The following is a 20,063-nucleotide window of genomic DNA, read 5'->3' as shown; positions in this document are numbered from 1 at the left end:
TTTAATTAATTAGGTTTAAACTTAAAAATACTATAATAGATACTCAATCAAACAATACAAGAAAAATCTATGCAAAGTTTCCTATTGAAAGCTTAAGATCAAACAGTAGCAACAAGGTTTTATATTTTTCGCTTCTTGGTGAAAAATTGAAGTGCTTCTTCAAGAATATGCTTGCGAAAGAAATGCTTTAATAATGGTGTATTTTGAGGTGAAATTTTAAAAGTAAAAAACATGAACATTAACCAAAACGTACTGATATCAAAGAGAAACTGATACGATTGAAATAACTTTAAGAAAAATCCAATTATGATTATACATTATAAAATAGCTGAAAAATTAAGATGGTATAATTTTTTAAAAGTAACCGACCGAATTGTCCATTGATAATTTCTTATATATGTATTGTTTTGGCTATGACCAATTATGTTGAAAGAGATAAAGAAATAACTAAAATATATTACTGAACTTAATGAAATGGTTCACATATGTCACTCGTAAAAAAAGGGTGAGATGGGTTGGAGTTGATTAATAATGAAGGATTTAGATAATATCACATTACACTAGTAGGGCTTTGTTAGCACAAGTGAACCAAGTGTGTCATGTGGTGGCATAAATAACTCCAACTATTAATAAAAGACATGATTGAGGCATTCTGAAACTTTGATGACATATTTGATTGTTTTCTAAATTTATATTTTATATATTAAAAAAGAAGTTCAAATTTCATATTCAAACAAAATTTCGAGTTCAAATCAACGTGATTTCAGATCAGTAATTTTAAATAATGATTTGAAATCATATTCAAACGAGCCCTGAGAAGAAAGGGAAAGAAAAGGTCTACTCTATTTTTAGCAGTGTCCTTCAGTTTTTATGCTTACTTAAGAAGTAGTTGGGGATCAAGGATCTTTATCTCTCACATCTGAGTGCAATGGTAAAAACAATGACTTCCAAAGCTCTCTTCTTTGCTGTGCTGTTATTTTCAGCTCTCTCTCTACATTTGCAGAGGAGGAGGAGGAGGATAATCCTGGCATTGTTATGGACTATTACAAAGACACATGCCCACAATCTGAAGATATTATTAAAGAGCAAGTTAACCAACAACAACAGAACAATGCATTTTCTTGGCTATGGAACGTCTTCCATGACTGCTTTGTTGAGGTACAAACACTCTCTCTCACACTCTTTTCTCTTACGTCATTTTTGATTGTTTTGTGGTTGCAGTCATATAATGTTTCATTGCTGCTGGAATTAACCAGTGGAATGCTGTCTGAGATGGAGACAGACAGGAGTTTTGGCATGAGAAACTTCAGATACATTGACACAATTAAGGAAGCTGTAGAAAGGGAATCCCATGATTTTGTTTCCTGTACTGATGTTATCGTCTTGTCTGGTAGAGATGGCGTTGTTGCTGTAAGTTAATGTTGTTACTTTTTTATCATAGTGTTACCTACTGTCAATATCAGAGACGAATTCAAGATCTTGAGTTAAGTGGGTTCACATGAGTACGATCTAATTAACGTTGTCGTGCACAGTTAGGAGGGCCTCACATCCCACTCAAAACTGGAAGGAGGCATGGCAGGAGGAGCAGAGCAGATATTCTTGAGCAACACCTCCCAAGCCACAATGAAAGTTTAGTGTTATGCTTGAGAGGTTTGCCAATATTGGATAACACTCCTGGAGTTGTTGCCTTGCTAGGTATACTTACTATACACATCCATAATACCTTGAATTTTTCGGATCAATTATTAGCAAAAAGAAAAAGAAAAGGACAGTTTGGTGCATTAAACTCTATGAACGAGGTCATGGGAAGAGCCATACCACAGTGTGATTATACACAGCCTTATCTTGCATTTCTGATAGATATTTTTCTTCACGGGTTGAACATGCAAAACCCTTTTTCTCTGGTCAATTATTAGGAGTCGGAGAAAAAGAGACCGAAGTTAATTATCTCTCATTTCTCTTGTAGGTGCTCACAGTGTGTTCTTCCCACAGTGTATTAAGTTGGTTCAGCGTTTATATCCCGAAGTGGACCCTCAACTCAACCCTGAACACGTACACCATATTCAAAAGAAATGCCCAAACTCAATCCCGGACTCAAAGGCCGTGCATTATGTGAGAAATGACAGAGGCACACCCATGAAGCTAGACAACAACTACTACAGGAACATATTGGACAACAAGGGATTGATGTTGGTGGACCAACTAGCTGTAGATAAAAGGACCAAATTATATGTAAAGAAAATGGCAAAGAGCCAACACTACTTCTTCAAGGAATTTTCAAGAGCCATAACAGTTCTCTCTAAGAACAACCCTCTCACCGGCACAAAGGGTGAGATCAGAAAGCAGTTATCTTGCCAACAAGCACTAGGAACTTGCTTTTCTACTACTTGTATCCTCCGTTTCCACTTCTGTATGTGAGGAGAGGACAGAGATAATATAGAAATAAGGCGGTGTTTCCCAGTTGGTGTTTGTTTTAAATGCAAGTATGACGGGTTTAAGATAGTTTATGGAAGTAGTAGTGACCATGTTCATTACATTCCCAGCTGCTTCTGTAAGTGTCTCAACAGCTGCTACTTTTTAGGCTGTAAGTTTTATGTTGGAGATGGGCCATAATATAAAATGTGTTTGTTCTATCTTTTTATCATAAAGATACGAAGCAGAGTCCATCAACTTTATATTGGATTATGACCCTTCATTGCCATTTCCTCAATCATTAGATTATGGCCTTGAGTGCTATTACAAGTAGAGGACTCGAATGCAGTAGAGGAGATAGGCAAGTCGAAATCATCTGACACTATCAATACTTAATCAATACAATTAAGAGGCAAAGACACTATCAGACAGGTGCTAGATAAAAGGACATCTTGTTCATGAAATGTAATGGAACTTTTGCACTATCAATTCATCGCAATCTGGAATTTTTCTTCCAAGAATTGAGTGATGACATTGGAAGGGCACAACGTACGTATCTATTGAGCAAGTTCTTAGTTCAAGAGAGAAGGCATATTAACATGTACCAATACACTAATACCATAGTTATGGGTTGACAAGGTCGTAAGACCAGAACACCAAATATTCAGAAAGGTCATCAACCCATCCGTCTATATCTTGAGCTGACGCAAAAGGCTTCAACCTATGCTTTTCGGAGCTGTTGTTCTAACTCTTTGATCATCTGAACATCCCCTTTAATCTTTTGACCACCTTAGAAGTTTTGATCTTAAAATGAATAATCATTTACTCAAACAAAAGTCGACAAAGTTTAGAATGAAAATGCATGCTAATATTGTTTCTTCTCATTTCAACTTATCGAGGGTTGATGCAATGAGGAAAAGAATAAGGTAAAGCTAGCAGAAGTACTTTTTACTTTTTACTTTCTCCTTTTGGGCGTTCAGGAGTTGTTGCTTCTGTGAACATCAGTAGTTTTAGGTTCATTAAGGCTTAACAGAAGCAGTTTTACAAAATACCTGGTTAATTGGTATAGTGGCTCTGAAAAGCATCCATTCCATCGTTGACAATAGAAATAGAATGGCATGCTGAATGCAAATTAGTCAACTATACAGAAGTTGAATAACTAAGCTAATCTACTTACAATAATTAAGTTCGTTGGTCGACATACACTTTTCATCCCCTACACATGTTCATTTTAAATTTCCAGGACCTTGAGCAGCTTCAGAAACATAAAAGATATGAGGTTCTTTATTTTTATTGTAACAAAAATAATAAGGTGAAATGTGTTTCCTTTGAATATCGAATAAATTAAAACGGTGCATGACAAAGAAACTAGTCCCTCTATGACAAAAAAATGAAAGCATGATACGGTGCTCAAGATCCGCAAATTTAACTCTCATTGGATATTCAGATATTGATTTCTCAAGTACTATAAATCAAACTTTCTTTTTGTTGAAATATTAAAATAATTTGAAAAAAAATCATAATCAAAGAAAAACAGTCTGATTTCTCAAAAAAGTAACACTGCATTCTTTTTGGGGTGGAATGAACATAAATTATAAATATATGAATTTTACCAGCTATTCCGCTTTAAATTCGATGTACACCAAAATGCTTCCTGTACTCCAACTTCTTTCCAACGTAGTCAAAGCAAATAAATATAGATTGGATATACCAGGTATAACAAGTACATCAAGAATACCTCTTCCGCTTTTTCTGAATCTTCTCTTCTTGCAGCCCAGCTCTCTCTACATAGTGCTGGCTGCTGAACAGCTCTGCTTGCAAGGTTACTGTTTCAAGGAACTAAAAAGGTTTATCTTGGGGCTGTGTTCCGCTCCTCATCATCGCACAGAACTCCTCATAATTGATCCTGCCGTCCTGTTTAAGTGAAAGAGTATAGATAAAATCTTGTATCATAATAGAGTTACAAATGTTAAAACATTGCATCAGAAAATACTTACATGGTCTGTGTCCACCTCTACTATAATTTCCCTGATGGTGTCCTCATCGCCCATACCATACTCCTTCATAGCACTTTCCAGTTCGTCTTTTGTTATGAAGCTGAATCACATTAACAAAAATAAAGAGGTGAACTTCTCAAAAGGAGTGATCTGTGAAAACATAATGCCTGAGACAGATCCAATCAAATCCGTAGATTAAGGATTTCTTAAGCAGGATTAACTTGTTACTCATGAAACATATCATCTAACTTGACCGTATTTAGTACAAGAAAAAACCCTCCGACCTCAGGCATTGTGTGTCTAAGTGTACCGGATGACACTTAGCAAGATGAGAGGTGCCTTGGCGATGGCAAGGCAGCCTTGATTTGGGCATATGCAAAGGTAAGGACAGGCGGATGTAACTAGCTAACGCATGCATGCAGATTAGTGGGACGACATGGGTGTGGTATGTGCATTGTCATGTGCCAGACGTGTAGGAGGCAAGGTCTATTGGTAAGGATGTGGCATTGTCATCAACATGTGTTGAAGATGTGCATCTAAGGGTGTGTCCTAGTGGTTCATTTGAGAACCAAGAGCTCTCAGATTCAGATCCCAACAAAGACAAAAACACTAGGTGATTTCTTTTCATCTATCTAAGCCTTGGTGGTCAAAGTTACTTGGTACTTGTTCCCGGTGGACAAAGCAGTCGTGCTATGTGCAAGGCACATTTGACCGTTGCGCTAAAAGTTTGAAGTCTATCTGTTCATGGGACGTGGCTTCAGATCATGTCCAAGTGTTTTAGTTGTTTTGTGCAGTCTTGGTAAGTGCCAGGCACACCTCTGGCCCTTCTAAACTACCACTGGCAGACCCGTATATATTGTTATCGGGTAAGCAGATTTTGTTGTGAGTAGTGCAACTCGAAATCCTCCGTATATTCTAAGAATAAAAGGTGGGGTGATTATACCTATACTTCTGTGTGTTCTTTCTTTACTAAGTTCTGAAAATAATCTTAAGTCCCTAATAAAAGAGAGAAAAGTGTAAGAATGAGTTGTTGTGTATGAGTGACTGTTGTGCACTGGTGATAGCAAAAAATTGACCCTGTAACAACTGGCAACAAAGTGAGAGTTTGTGTTTTGGTCTATGCTGGAAGGAAACCCAAATGCAGAACTATGTGAACGATTGTCAAAACTGGAGATACTCATTGGTGTGACTGATGATGCGTTGATATGGTGGACATAGTAACCCAAATCCATCGTTTGAGGGGATTCATGAGACTGTTTTGGAAAAACGAGTGATGTTCAACAATCCTGTGAGGCTGTTGATGTTCAGATTGAGAATTTAAAGAAAGAGAACGGAAATATTAACCTTGAACTTGTCGTTTCTTCGAAGGGCTATGGCTACTGCTGGCCATGGAAGTACTGAATGTTCAAAGGTTAAGATCCCACAACCTAAAGCATTTGGGAGCGCGTAGTGCTAAAGAATTAGAAAACTTCTTATGAGATATGGAACAATATTTCTACTGTTGGGATGCTTGAAAATGACAAATAAAATCACCACGGCATAATACATAAATAAACCCTTTAACTTGGCTCCTATGCCCTCCAACTTTGAGCTTGTATAAAATTGAACAAGTAGACACACATCCTACATGACATAATACACGCCACATAGGACACAAAATTGACATGTAGGGCGAATGTGTCTATTTGTTCACTTTTAAACAAGTTTAAATATCTACTTGTGCACACTCAAAGTTAGAGGGCATAGATACCAACTGAAGCCAAGTTAAAAGGCATATTTATTTATTATGTCAAATCACCACCATGTATCTTCCTGGTGATGCTAAATTGTGTTGGAGAACTGAGAATGCAGATGATGAAAGTGTTGGTAGACCCAAATTGATACTTGGGTAAAGATGCATAAGGAGATGAGAGACTAATTCTTGCAATGCATCGTGGATTGCTAGGGTCGTTTGAAAAGCCTAATGCAGAGGGTTTAGTTCGCAACTATATCAAGGAATTTTCTTCTTTGATGTTGGGCATTCAAAACATGTCGGATGAGGATAAATTGCACAACTTTATTTCTAGGATGCAGGCATAACACGGAATGAACTAAGGAGGCACAAGGTCAAAGGACCTCCTGGGCTCGATTGTTGCGGCAGGTTCCTTGGTTGATTATTGTACTACCCGTAGATCTGAAGTGCCCCATCCTGTGTTTTTTTTTTTTTGGAGCTTTTGATGGATGAATAATTCCAGTATCCTGTAAATTGTTCAATTTCCGCAGTTCTGCCAACTCTTTTGGAGCAATGCAATAAGGTGGTTGTGCAGGGGGGCATTGAACCATACAACAACTCTATCTTGTTATCAGTTGACCTCAGCGGTAGCAAGTTCTTAGGAAATTTAGGCAGCATCACATCGGCAAATTCACGTAACACTTGTGCAACACAGCCCCGCACTTCAACAATGACATCATGTTTAATCTCGATTCTTGACCAAGGCAGCAAGGGAAGTCTCACCTATCCTTTCCCAACCTTTTTCAATAGTCATGGAAGAAATCATAGTACCTTTCTCTTTCTTTTTCTCTTCCCCATATGGATTGTAACATTAATTAAAACTAGGTGCCATTTCATGCATAGTCATTAAACCATCAAACTGATCAATCCCGAGGATCACCTTAAAGTCCTCTAATGGAATCACCATCAATTAGCCTTCCCATTCCAATTTCAAACAGAAATAAGAATATTATAAGACATACCCACAATGGCTAGGACTTGGCATTCACGTTCTCGAGACTTGATGCATGACAAACATTTACTCACAGTCAACCCATACTTATGCACAAGTTTGGCAGAAACAAAGGTGTCCATGGCTCCAGTAACAATCACGGTCACTATACTCTTGTCCCCAATCTTCATTTCAATATCTTTAAGTAAAGAATGAGGATTATGGAATCACCTGTAGCGTTCAATAATGTCAGCATACCCAGCAATTGTAAAAGGATTCACTAGGGCAGCAACTTCACTCTCTTCACCATGTTGGTTCTTACCTTAAGCAAGTGTAGCATTCTCACGACGTCTATTTGGATAATTCTTAGCAATATTCAGATGCCGAGTCTCGGGTTAGGGTTGGGTTTCGGGTCCCAACTCTGGGTCAGGTCTCAGGTCAGGGTCAAATATCAAGTCAGGGGTCAGTACTATGTAGATGACACCCAAGAACCATATGTAGGGAAACGTCTCCATCAGTTCATAATAATGAAAACACTCAATAAAAGCAAGGCTAAAATATATTTTTCGTTAGCCTCCAACCAAAGTTACCCTAACTTATCCATATTGGCAAGCTTTATTATAAGCTACAGTTAGCTAAAGCTTGAAACACTGAAATTATGATCGCTTTTGTAGACTCACCCGCTATGGTCTGTGTCAAAATACTGAAAAGCTTTGAATAGATCGTCATCCCTTTCAAGTCGATGTCTATGCATTGTTGCAGTAACAAACTCAATGTAGTCAATCGTTCCATTTCCATCCACATCAGCCTGAAATATGGAACCATAAACAGGATACATAGGACTAAGAAATCTTACAGGAAGACCAGTAAACAGATAAATTCAGTCAAATGGATCATACTTACAGCTTCCATAAGTTGCTTAACTTCAGCCTCCGAAAGCTTTGATCCAAGGCGGGCCAATCCTGATTTTAGTTCTTCGTAAGTGATTGTCCCACTATTGTCCGTATCCATGTTTGCGAACATAGCTTTCAAACCTTTAATTTCTTCTTCAGATAAATTTTCTGCAATGACCTGGGATACCAAGAAAATGCTTAGTCTCACTTTTATTGCTGAAGAAACAATGATGAAAATCAAAGAGACATTCTAAGCAATGACACCCTATAGACAATAACCACTTGTCATGTAGAAATAATAGCTGCAGAGTTAGATTCTACCTTCAGTGCTAGTTTCTTGAGCTTGTTCATTGCCCTGAACTGCTTCATTCTGGACAGCACTGCACTATCTATTGGCTTGTCTGATGCTTCTCCACTTTGAAGCCATGGATGTTCTATAGAAACAAGCACAAAGAGTATTTAGAAAGGCGCATAATTTAATTCCAGCATACTAAACAAGCTCCAAGAAAACGAAGCCCCCAACTCTGAAATCATATAGAAAAAAGACTAAGAAACCTGAAAAACAAGTCAAAATGGAAAAGACTAAGCAGACGCCAAAAGAGCAAGAAATGCTCACAAACACATCATAACATTGAACAAAGTGTAAGACATCCTAGTGTACTCTTCTCCACATTTTGAAACTTTGATTTATCAAAAGGAATCTGAAGGAACAAGTATTTGGGCTACTTGTGATGCAATAGAAGCTTAAAGTTCTTAAAGTAACTGAAAATCCAATAGAGGAATCGATAAATGTGGCCTTTGTATGAGATGCAGCCAACCAAAGATCAAAACACAAGCTTTCTTTGGATGTTACTTGATAAAAAGAGGTAATATTTTGTCTCTAATTCTTCTTTCACTTATAAGAAAGGTGTCGACAAACAACAAAACTATAACCTTCTACTGGTGGCAAAACAACCTCTTGCACTTTCTTGTCATCATCATGTTGGTCACATAGATGTTAAAAACTTCACTCTTTGTAGAAACTTCCATGAAAAGAAATCAACATGAAACTAGAGTGTTTCAGAGAAAAACTATTTTCTAGACAAATATTAAATATCAATTACTTAAACCTCTTGAGGAAACTAGAGCACCAACTATACAACTCTAAGCTTAAGAAAGGTATACACAACTTTTTCACCTAACTTTGATCTAAACAGTAACTCTCTCAAACACATTGAGAAATAAATATTTTTCTCCCTAACTTTGCTCCAAATATTATAATCATACCATGAATACATATCGTCTGCCTGTCGGCAACATGGTGTAAACATCAAATAAGTTCTTAAATTCTTTGTAAACTCTGTTTTAATATCAACCTAGGTCGGGTCGATGACATGAATCATTTATATATTCTGCTCTTTAAATTAGTTCCTAATATTTGGAAGATGGAAAATATATATCTTGCTAAAAGTTTTGGTAAATGAAGAAACAATCATGAAAGGACGTCCAACATATTTGTTCATTTAAAATAATTTTTTTTGTGTAAACATAATCTACAAAAAAGAAAACATTGTTGACAAATAATTGATATCACTATAAATTAATCTCATCAACAAACGGTTGATCAGTGTTGATATTTGTGAAATACTTTATTTTAAGCTTCAGTTCAAAATGAATTAAAAAGAGATAGTGTTGATAATTTGTTTGGAAACTTTAGAGCAAGCTTTATCATTTAACTTTATGAACAAGTAGAACGACTGTAGTGCCCTGGAAAATCTCATTAGCTTTAAATGAATCATATTCTTTGAGTGGCACCATTCATCTGGGAGTTGATATTATATGATCAGTCCCATTTTTAGTTCTCCAGCCTACAATAGTCTAAAAATCTGTTAATAACCTTCCCTCTCTGTTACATAATGTATATATATGCATCTTCATAGAGTATACATAGCACAACCATAAGCAAGTTACTATGGAGCTTGAGTACTAAAAAAAGATAGACTATGGGTGAAATGGGTTCACATGTACTATGGGAAACAAGGGGCCTTATGGGGTGTTCTAGGACCTCAAGCTTCATGGGTGGTGAGGAAAATACTCCAAGTGCACAAAGAACTTTAGGTTATTGACTGGAATGAGGAGTATGTCGAACAAATTGATAAATTTTCTATAGAACAACTATATAAAGCTCTTAGAGGAGATTACCAGAAGGTAGAGTGGAGGAGGCTGACTTATAATAATGTAGCTTGTCCTAAGTGGATTTTCGCATTTTACTTGGCATTACAAAGCAGGCTGCTCACAAATGATCGTTTAGCAACATGGGGCTGTGTAGAAGATGTCCACTGCGTCCTCTGTGGAACTGAAGGTAAGAGCCATAATCATATATTCTTTCGGAGTCTGTTCTCATCCCAGGTGTGGCAGAAGGTATTCTGTTGGCAAAGTATCCATGGGAAGGCTCGAGGATGGGAAGAGGAAACAACTTGGGTAATTGCTGAATGCAAAGGCAAGCAAGCAAGAGCTGAAGTATATAGGATGTCACTGGCTGCAACTGTTTATCTTATTTGGCAGGAGAGGAACCAACAAATTTTCCAAAAGATAACAAGAACCCTTACAAGCTGGAAAATTAGGTTGTTCAAGAGGTGCATATGAGAGGAAGAACAAAACCAAGACTAATGTGACGTCCCGCCACCTATCAAGCCAGTTTGCAGCATACGAAGGGGCAGGCGGCCCAAGAGTGCAGCATACGAAGGGGCAGGCGTCCCCTGAGCCTTGGAGAGGCCTGTGCAAGACTCTAGAAGCCTTCTAGAATCTTGGGGCAGACTAGAGAAATCTAGGAGCCTTTTGGAAGAGCTAGAGACATATTCTAGGAATGTAGAACATGTATTGAGTGCATGTACTTAGGGACTTGTATAGCAGCATTTATTTACTCTTAGGCTTAGGAGTAGTATAAATAGGAGAGTCATTGTATTTGTAAATCATCCATCAATTGACTAATAAAATACAGCCCTCTCTTCCAAAATTCTGTCTTTGTCTTTCTTCTTATTCTCTTCGCGTTCCGAGTAGTAAAAGGCTTACTTGAGTTTACGAGATCGTGAAAGAATCGTTAGTAAACCGTCAAGTGCCGCACGGAGTCTTGTCAGAATCTCTAGGTCCGTGACAAGTGGTATCAGAGCAGGTTGATCGTAAGAGAATGACGAACGAAGGAGACGTTATCGGCGCTAGCACCACCCCCAACGTCCGCACGGATGGAGGAAAGAAGAACAAGAAAGGGAAGAAGCAGCAGAAGGGAAATGAAGGGATTCTGCCTGAACCCACACCAAGCGAGGCGCAAACATCTCAGCTACCCACAATCGTCGATGGAAGTGGCGAAGAGACCGGCGAGGATGCCGTAGACGTCACTGCCGGAGAAGAATGGATTGCAAGGGTAGAAATGGCAAGGCAGGCCGTTGAGATCTTAGGCCGGCGCTTGAATGGGGTGGACAGTAAATTCAAAACCCTTGAAGACTTCACCCTTGAGGAAAACGACAACATCCGAAAAGAATTGGAGGTATGTCAGCTGGCCGAGTTCGAGACGAAAGAGGCCATTACTTCCTTGGAGTTCAGGCTCATGGAAGCACTTGGCGCTATTGAGTCGTTGAAGGCCGAAGTGCAAACGCTCAAGGAAGAAAGGGAGGTTGGTGGATCAACATCACTTGACCGGGAAAGGGAGGCCAGAGTCGAGGCTCCCAAGCCACCGATATTCAAAGGCGCCCGCAACGCCCTAGAGGTGGAAAATTTCCTATGGCACTTGGAGAACTATTTCAAGTGTAATCGGGTGAGGAGTGATGGGAACAAGATCAACATTACCGTATCGTATCTCTCCGATATGGCGATATTGTGGTGGAGGCGTAAAGAGTCCGCCATCAAAAAGGGAACATGCACCTTGAACACATGGGAGCAATTCCGTGAGGAGTTCAAGAAGGCGTTCTTCCCTAACAACGTCATCTATGAGGCAAAGTGCAAGTTTAGGGAGTTAAACCAAGAGTGCAGCATACGAAGGGGCAGGCGTCCCCTGAGCCTTGGAGAGGCTTGTGCAAGACTCTAGAAGCCCTCTAGAATCTTGGGGCAGACTAGAGAAATCTAGGAGCCTTTTGGAAGAGCTAGAGACATATTCTAGGAATGTAGAACATGTATTGAGTGCATGTACTTAGGGACTTGTATAGCCGCATTTATTTACTCTTAGGCTTATGAGTAGTATAAATAGGAGAGTCATTGTATTTGTAAATCATCCATCAATTGACTAATAAAATACAGCCCTCTCTTCCAAAATTCTGTCTTTGTCTTTCTTCTTATTCTCTTCGTGTTCCGAGTAGTAAAAGGCTTACTTGAGTTTACGAGATCGTGAAAGAATCGTTAGTAAACCGTCAAGTGCCGCACGGAGTCTTGTCAGAATCTCTAAGTCCGTGACACTAAGCTATGTATTGCAAACTCTGGATTTCTACCCTGTGTAGATGCTAGGTACTTAGCTAGATTTGATGGTGATATTGTAGTAAGGAACTGGTAGTAAAGATAGTAGAGACTGGAAGTTGCTGCGAAACTGGGAGCTGTCCAGTTTGCTTGTGTTACTGATCTGTAATGCTCATTTGGTAATGAAATATTTTACTTACAAAAAAGAAATAGAGATATTTAGGGATTTTATGATTTTATTTCCTTGATAGATTTACTTGTACACCTACAAATAGCTCACTCTTGAATAAAACGATAAGCAGATTTACTCCCTAGTGTCTGTATCAGAGCAACGCTGATTCGCTGTGCTTTTTCTCCGATGGTTTTCCTTAGGTCTAGATTGCGACATCTTCTTCCTTGTGAGTGTGGTGCGAAAACTAATACCACCACGAGACTTGATAATCTCTGGCACCTAGGAAAGTCCACCAACATCTGGTCCACCACATGTTGGCGACAGTTGAGTCTCCGGCAGCTAGTCATTCCACACACCGAGTATGAAGAATTTTCAGGCAACTTTGAATTCAGTACTTTGTTTTTTGGGAGTAATATGGTAATTCCTACCAGAGACCACTGATTTCCTTGAATTTTTGACAACTAGAATCACAGACTGCAACATTTTCTCTGGTTGTCACGTGTCAGTGTTTCCGGTGAGTGTTTTACCTTTCGCAATGACTACTGTCTCTTTTTCTTTGTTCTTCTGGCGTCTTCAGGCATTTGGTATATTTCTTTGTTTCACTTGAATTGCTTTGGTTTGATATTGCCTAGTTTGTCAGGCTATTTGGCACATACAGATTTTCTTTGCTGTTATTACTTCAGCTATGTTCAATTCCATATTTGATTAGGAGGATCAAATTGTTGAGTCCTCGTGCTTGGTTTGGAAAGTTAGCGATTTAGTTCAGGAATTTGGATGAAGAAGATCAAGTGTGATCACATAGTCTTCTATAAGCAGTCAACGGTTGGTATTTTTCTTCTACTTGTCTATGTTGACGATATTGTTATCAGGGGAGATGATTCTGGGGGAATTTCTTCTCTCAAGAACCTTCTACATGCCAAATTTCACACCAAAGACTTGGGGAAACTGAAATGTTTCTTGGCCGTTGAAGTATCAAGAAGCAAGAAAGGAATTTTCTTGTCCCGAAGAAAGTATGTACATGACCTACTGCACAAACAGGAAAGTTGGAAGCCAAGCCATGTGGCACAGTAATCGTTCCTAATGCAACCTTATTAAAGATGATGGTGGCACTCCAATGGTTCCTAATGTACACCACTTGATTTTTAGTGTACTTTTTTTCTTGAGGTAAAGCCTGTAACTGTTTGTCTCGTTCTTGCAATTGCAACACAACAAAGTTGGCCCATTCGTCAACTTGACATCGATAATCACTTCCTGCAATGTTGCCTCGATGAGGAAGTCTATATGCGCCAACCACCTGATTAAGAAGCTTCTACACATCTGACACATGTTTGAAAGCTGCACAAGCTATGTAGGGCCTCAAACAGGCTCCCAAGGCCTGGTACACTGAACTCAAAAATTACTTGGTTACTTTGGGTTTATTAAATGCCAGTCTGATTCTTCATTGTTCATCCAGCATAATTTTGAGTTTACTGTTTATGACTATGCATGTAAAATACTATGGATACATCACCTTTAAGTTGAGGTTGGTTTAAAGCCCTTGTCGCTGTGATAATCAGGTTGTTCTGCACATTGCCTCAAACCCAGTGTACCATTAACAGATGAAACATAGTGAGGTTAATTGTCACTTTGTCCATGAGAAGAATCAAAAGAACATGATTTCTACCAGCTATGTGAAGACAGGAGAGAAATTGGGTGATATACTCACGAAGGCTTTAAATGGGATGCGGGTGGAATATCTTTGTAACAAGTTGGGTATGATTAATATCTATACTCCAACTTGATGGAGAGTGTTACATAATGTATATAGATGCATCTTCATATAGTATACCTAGCACATTTATAGGTAGAGTTTTTTAGGAACTTTATGCTTTTATTTCCTTAGATAGATGTACTTGTATACCGACAAATAGCTCATTCTTGGAATAATACAATAAGCAGATTTGCTCCCTTGTGTCCCAATTTTACACTCTCCAAGTAAGGGGATTAGTAATCCTAAGGGGTAAGGAGACAGTGGAAATGGAACAAAATAGTGACGGTTGCTGTCAAAAAGAAAATCCAAAGAGGATGGATTAGGGATAGAAACATCCAATGCCTTGCACCTCTTCCATCACACATTAAATTTTTTATATCTTTAGTTTTAATTTTGGATTCCAACTCCATTTATGTCTACTATCATAAATTGCCTTATTAATTTTATTTGACTGTAGTTCTGTGTCTTCATTATTAATAGATTGTATCAATTGTTTTGTAAAGAAAAAATAAAGTATTGTCTACTGAATGTCACATACTTAATCCCCTCAATAGTGCTCTGGCAATCTATAAGATATAGTCATGCTATGGACCAAAATAACCACGATTGCTCTCCATGTCTATATAAAACCACATTGTTGCGATTAAGTACTACATAAAATGAGAAGATCATGGTGTAGCCTTTGATTACACAAAAAGAAAGAGAGAGAGAGATACCAAGAACTTCTGCTGATGTGATTCTGCTTTTCGCATCCTGTGTGAGCATTTTTCGAACAAGATCCTTGGCACTATTTGATATTGATGGCCACGGATCACTATGAAAGTCAATTTCTCCTTGTAGTATAGCATGGAATATTCCTTTTTCAGTTTCTGAAAAGATTTGACAAAACATGTTAAAGAAGAATGCAGAAAATAACAACCAGTAAACTATATTATTATGTTTTTGTCTCTGTCCTTACCATCCCAAAATGGAGGTACACCACTAAGAAGAATATACAAAATAACACCTGCACTCCATACATCTGCTTCCTTTCCGTAACTGCGCCTCAATACTTCAGGAGCTACATAGTATGCACTACCAACTATATCGCGATACACCTTACCTGAAATCAATAAATAAAACATGATTTAAATTGTGTAGATCTTAAATACAGGAAACAAGGATAGCTTACGACAACAATGGCTTGATAACTGCTTTGAAAACAAAATAAAAGCATGGTGGGATCATTAATACACTGTCAAGAAGTGCACATTGAACTGATATAGGTACAATTCTGTTATGGGAGAAGCAGGCTTAGTGGTTTATAGAATCAAATAGAATATAGAGAATCCAAAGTAACTTAAATTGCACGAGAAAAGGATTTCGTACACCTATTAATTATGGTATAAAGAGAAAGAGATGAGGGGGCTGGCAACGTGATATGAAGTAATACATACTTAGTAACATATTAGGTAATACTATGATGTTTATTTTAGGTATTAGTAACTTTAACTTCAAATTCTTTCATTTACCTAACATTTTGTTAATACCACTAATTCAGGTTTCCACATGAAGATCAAACTGATCCAAGGATAACTTCGTAGGTTGACATCATGAAATATTATATTGTAGTAAACTTTGTTCTAGCTTATAGGTCTTACAGAAGTGTGTAGAAGTAGTAGTCCTCTTTAACTATAAGTTTGTAATAATCCTTTTGGAATCAGAATATTGGTACAATCACATGTCTACTATAGCAAGAGCTTCCCTCATTAATTCTTGATCATGAAATTTTTATCTATTTTCCTCACTCTTTATTGACTGGTTGTTTTTCTCGATGATAGTATAAATGTGTCAGACTGATTTATCTATTTTCTTCATATTCTGTTATAGATCAACAATCCCAGAGGAAAAAGAAATGGCTTTTTGATTTAAAGAAAAAAGGCTGCTATTGTGCCACTGCCATTGATTTCCATAAACCGTCAGCTTCTTCACAGCTTAGAAGTGTGTTTCCCTATAGTATCGTTGGTGAAAACTATAGTGAAAAGAATGAGTATATATATTGAAGAATCTGACCTTGTTCAATGAAAACAGAAAGGCCAAAATCAGTAGCCTTGATCATTGTATGTTCATCCTTACTAGTCAATAAGAAATTCTCTGGCTTTAGATCTCTATGCATAACCCCCATGAAATGACAAATATAGACGACATTCACTATCTGTCTGATAATATCAGCAGCATCTTTTTCAGAGTAATATCCCCTGGCAATAATTCTATCAAACAATTCCCCTCCAGCACAAAGTTCCATGACAAGGTGCACGGAATAGTGATCTTCATAAGCACCTTTGAATTCGACAATATTTGGTTGTCCACTCAAATGCTGCATCATTTGAATCTCCCTCTTAATATCCTCTGTGTCTTTCCTATTCACAAGTTTCCTCTTCAATATAGACTTGCAAGCATAATTCCTCTTAGTAGAATTTTCAGTACAAAAATAAATAACTCCATATTGACCCCTACCCAATTCTCTCCCAAGTGTGTAATGTGCTTTAATGTTTTCATAGGGCTTACCCAAAATGGTATCTGGTTGACTACTTTTTTCAGTAACTTGGTGTGCATGTCTTTGTTGGTTTGTTGGTCTTGGATGATAATAAACTGGATGTTTGTAATGTTGATAGGATACAACACCAGTATCCCCTCTTCTTCTTCTTGGCCTATTGCTAGTACCTTTACCATCTCCCTCTATATATCTATTTTTGCTGAAACAACCACCCATCTTTATGAAACAATAATTTTTTATATTTATTTTCGGATCACAACAGATTTTGTATTGTAAAAAATAATGCCAAGGGGATTATACTCTGTTTATTCTTTGCATTTCATCTATTTTCTGTTTTTTCCTCATTCAACTTCCCTTCTTCTTTTTCATGCATCCCCTCTTTTCCTCTAACAGCTTTTTTTCAAACTAGCGAAAATAACGCAATATCTCTTGCTTGCTTGCCCATAAAACCATAACAACATGGATCATCTATCTATTATATACAATAATTAGCCCAAATCTCACATTTTAGTATTATTGATGTATTTCGCTTATCAAATTAGTATATTTCGCATATCAAATTAGTGTATCATGTAATAAATGTACCTCACACATCAGATTAGTATATCTCACACATCAGATTAGTATATCTCGCGCATCAGATGAGTGTATCTCGCGCATCAAATTAGTGTATCGTGTATTAAATATACCTCGTATATCAGATTAGTGTATCTCGCTCATCAAATTAATGTATCAACCTTATATTATTGTATCCGTTTTGAAAATTTTTATAATTATAATTTTTTAAGGGATAAATTATAAGTTTATGGTTTCCGTAATTTGTCTATTATAATAACATTGAATATCAAATGTTGATAACCAAACTATCCTTCAAATATTTGATGACTTTTATACCTTTCAAGGTATAATTTCATATCGGATAAAGAAAGTTATAATTTGAAACGTGTACTAATATTGATTTGCATGGACATAAATTCGAATCACAATGAAATCTAATTGGACTTTAAAATACAATTTTAACTTGATAATATTAATAGAGTTGGATAAACATTTAGAGTCGGATATTAAAATATTCTATTTGCTAAAATTTCAAAATCTAGAGAATTTGAAGAGTTGCATACTGAGAAATTCATTATTTTATTCAACAAAAATAATAGTTCTCATCCTATATATTGATATATGTATTTGTTCAATATAATCCAATTTAATTAATAAGAATTTTAATAATGAATAGCACTTGTTGATTTCTTGACTATTTATCTGGTGAATAGAGAATGTAAGACTCAATAGAAAGGAGTGGAGATCAATTTTCTTGAGAAGCCATATAATTCTATTTTCTTTTTCCTATTATTTATAAAGCAGAAATTTATTGTGGGATCGAAAACTTTAATTTTCTAAGTAGATAAATCCAAGAAATAGGTACCTTAGGAATTTACATATGCTTTAAAATTAGCATTCATTCATTATCACAAAAAAGTAGTACGTGCTATGATGCTATTACATATGTTCTTTATCTTACTTATCAATCATTTACACTTTAAATCTTAAATTCGTTTCTTCTGAACCTAAACAATAATCTTCTTCTTCTTCAATAAACCTCGGGAATTCTTTGAAGAACGGGACGCCATTGACGTTGATTCCGATGATGATACCCATGGCTCCTTGAATTGATCAATATTGTAGATAAAACTTGATCTACCGTAACACCTTGCATGTTCAATCTTCCTAACATGTCCTCTAACTCCTTCTTTGTTATTCTGATTTTTGTCCCTCTAATCTTACTATTACTAGTATTAATCCATAATAATCTTTCTTTTCCTACATCTAAACTTGTCATTGGTGCCACACATTCTCCATGTCTCAAACAATTTCCCATCTTCACTTCTAACAATTATGAAAATATATATTTTTATTTTATGTATGTTTGCAATTGCATAGATGTTTCTATATTTATAGTCATATAGGGTGTGTGGCTTTTTGGTGAACGTGGCCAAGTAGGATACACATTGGAAAATTCTGTTTTTAGCCACCATTAGTTGACTAATTGATTACTTTCTCTTTTCTTCCTTTATTTAGTTTTTTTTTTTTTTAATGTTGTTTTTGACTATAAAGGTGTTCTGGAAGTTTGAAATTGTGAAGACAATTTTTTTTTTTAAAAAAAAAGACTGGAATTTGCTTTTACGTCCACCATTTTTTGGCTAAATTGTTATTTTCTTCTCTGTCTTCTAGAACTATATGCTTGATTTTCCTAACTAATTTATGTTATTGTAATTAATTAATCAGGCTTAACCTACTACTCTCTCCTGCCACGTGTCCCAATTTGACCTAATACATATCTAGAACTTGGTTATTAGCCGGTGAGCCAATTTCATTTCAGATATGACAAGTCTATTTTATTTTGCACTTGAAGTGTCGTTAAGTTCGTCTGATTGTCTATATGATTGATCTCGTGAGTAGATATTTTTTTATCGTATCGATTTTTCAGTCTAAATAGTAATGAAAACGAGGGTTTCAATAGACGAACTCGCACAAAGGCCAGTGATTTAACTATAAGAGAAAGTTCTAATGATTTCGAGGTAACTCAAAAATACAAGCATTTGTGGGTTCAATGCAAAAATTGTTATGGATAAAATTATAAGAAATTTTTAAAATCAAAAATGAATATTTGTGAACAATGTGGATATCATTTGAAAATGAGTAGTTCAGATAGATTTGAACTTTTGATCGATCCGAGTACTTGACATTCTATGGATGAAGACGTGTAACTTCAAGAAAATAAGGCGGAAGAAGGGTTAATTCTTGAAGATTGTAGGTCTTTTCTTGTGACCAATCAATTCAGTTATCATCTTGCATACGTCTCAAAAAGACTTCGAGTATCTACCCATAAAAACACAATCTTACTTCCATTGCCTTATAGTCTTTGTTATGCCCCGTCTTTCCTTGTTGGGGCTAGACACCTAAGAGAGCATACTCAAAAGGGAAAAATATGATCTTAAATTTAGTCTAAAAATTCATTCACATTTTTCTAGATATATTATATACACATACTAATAATTTTAATATAAATACACAATATTAAGTCAAAGCTCACCCATAGCTATTAATATGACTCCACCCCTACTTGGATAGGCCCTTTTAGAGACTTTCCCATGTGCTTCCAAATGACTGCTCAACGAAGA

The 20,063-nt window shown here is 36.7% G+C and overlaps 2 protein-coding genes across 2 annotated transcripts; one reads left to right on the top strand and one right to left on the bottom strand.

Annotated features, from left to right (window-relative positions):
- The first annotated feature begins 1,179 nt into the window (after window positions 1-1,179).
- Window positions 1,180-1,689, top strand: LOC107009896 (peroxidase 42-like). Its single transcript, XM_027914128.1, has 2 exons — window positions 1,180-1,410; window positions 1,537-1,689. Exons 1-2 carry the CDS (start codon window positions 1,261-1,263, stop codon window positions 1,633-1,635), a joined length of 249 nt encoding a protein of 82 aa, XP_027769929.1. The 5' UTR covers window positions 1,180-1,260; the 3' UTR covers window positions 1,636-1,689.
- Window positions 1,690-4,093: 2,404 nt separating this feature from the next.
- Window positions 4,094-17,239, bottom strand: LOC107009560 (calcium-dependent protein kinase 2-like). The gene is made up of 8 exons (XM_015208902.2): window positions 16,401-17,239; window positions 15,307-15,450; window positions 15,065-15,217; window positions 8,326-8,438; window positions 8,015-8,182; window positions 7,792-7,919; window positions 4,410-4,509; window positions 4,094-4,326 (listed from the first exon to the last, which is right to left on the bottom strand). The coding sequence occupies exons 1-8, from the start codon at window positions 17,098-17,100 to the stop codon at window positions 4,252-4,254; spliced, it is 1,581 nt and encodes a 526-aa protein (XP_015064388.1). The 5' UTR covers window positions 17,101-17,239; the 3' UTR covers window positions 4,094-4,251.
- Window positions 17,240-20,063: the final 2,824 nt, after the last annotated feature.

The sequence above is a fragment of the Solanum pennellii genome, chromosome 2, assembly GCF_001406875.1.
Source record: "Solanum pennellii chromosome 2, SPENNV200".
Taxonomy (NCBI): Eukaryota; Viridiplantae; Streptophyta; class Magnoliopsida; order Solanales; family Solanaceae; genus Solanum; species Solanum pennellii.
The sequence above is the reverse complement of the archived record's forward strand: the minus strand, read 5'-3'. Positions and strand labels throughout refer to the sequence as shown.

What these genes read in the sequence shown, in the direction of transcription:
- LOC107009560 (XM_015208902.2), bottom strand. Translation starts at nt 17,100, where the DNA reads ATGGGTGGTTGTTTCAGCAAAAATAGATATATAGAGGGAGATGGTAAA. An exon ending in TCAAGAAACTAGCACTGAAG is followed by an intron (nt 8,183 to 8,325) that starts GTAGAATCTAAC and finishes TTGGTATCCCAG; the next exon opens with GTCATTGCAGAAAATTTATC. An exon ending in TTAAGCAACTTATGGAAGCT is followed by an intron (nt 7,920 to 8,014) that starts GTAAGTATGATC and finishes TCCATATTTCAG; the next exon opens with GCTGATGTGGATGGAAATGG.
- LOC107009896 (XM_027914128.1), top strand. Translation starts at nt 1,261, where the DNA reads ATGCTGTCTGAGATGGAGACAGACAGGAGTTTTGGCATGAGAAACTTC. An exon ending in GTAGAGATGGCGTTGTTGCT is followed by an intron (nt 1,411 to 1,536) that starts GTAAGTTAATGT and finishes GTGCACAGTTAG; the next exon opens with GAGGGCCTCACATCCCACTC.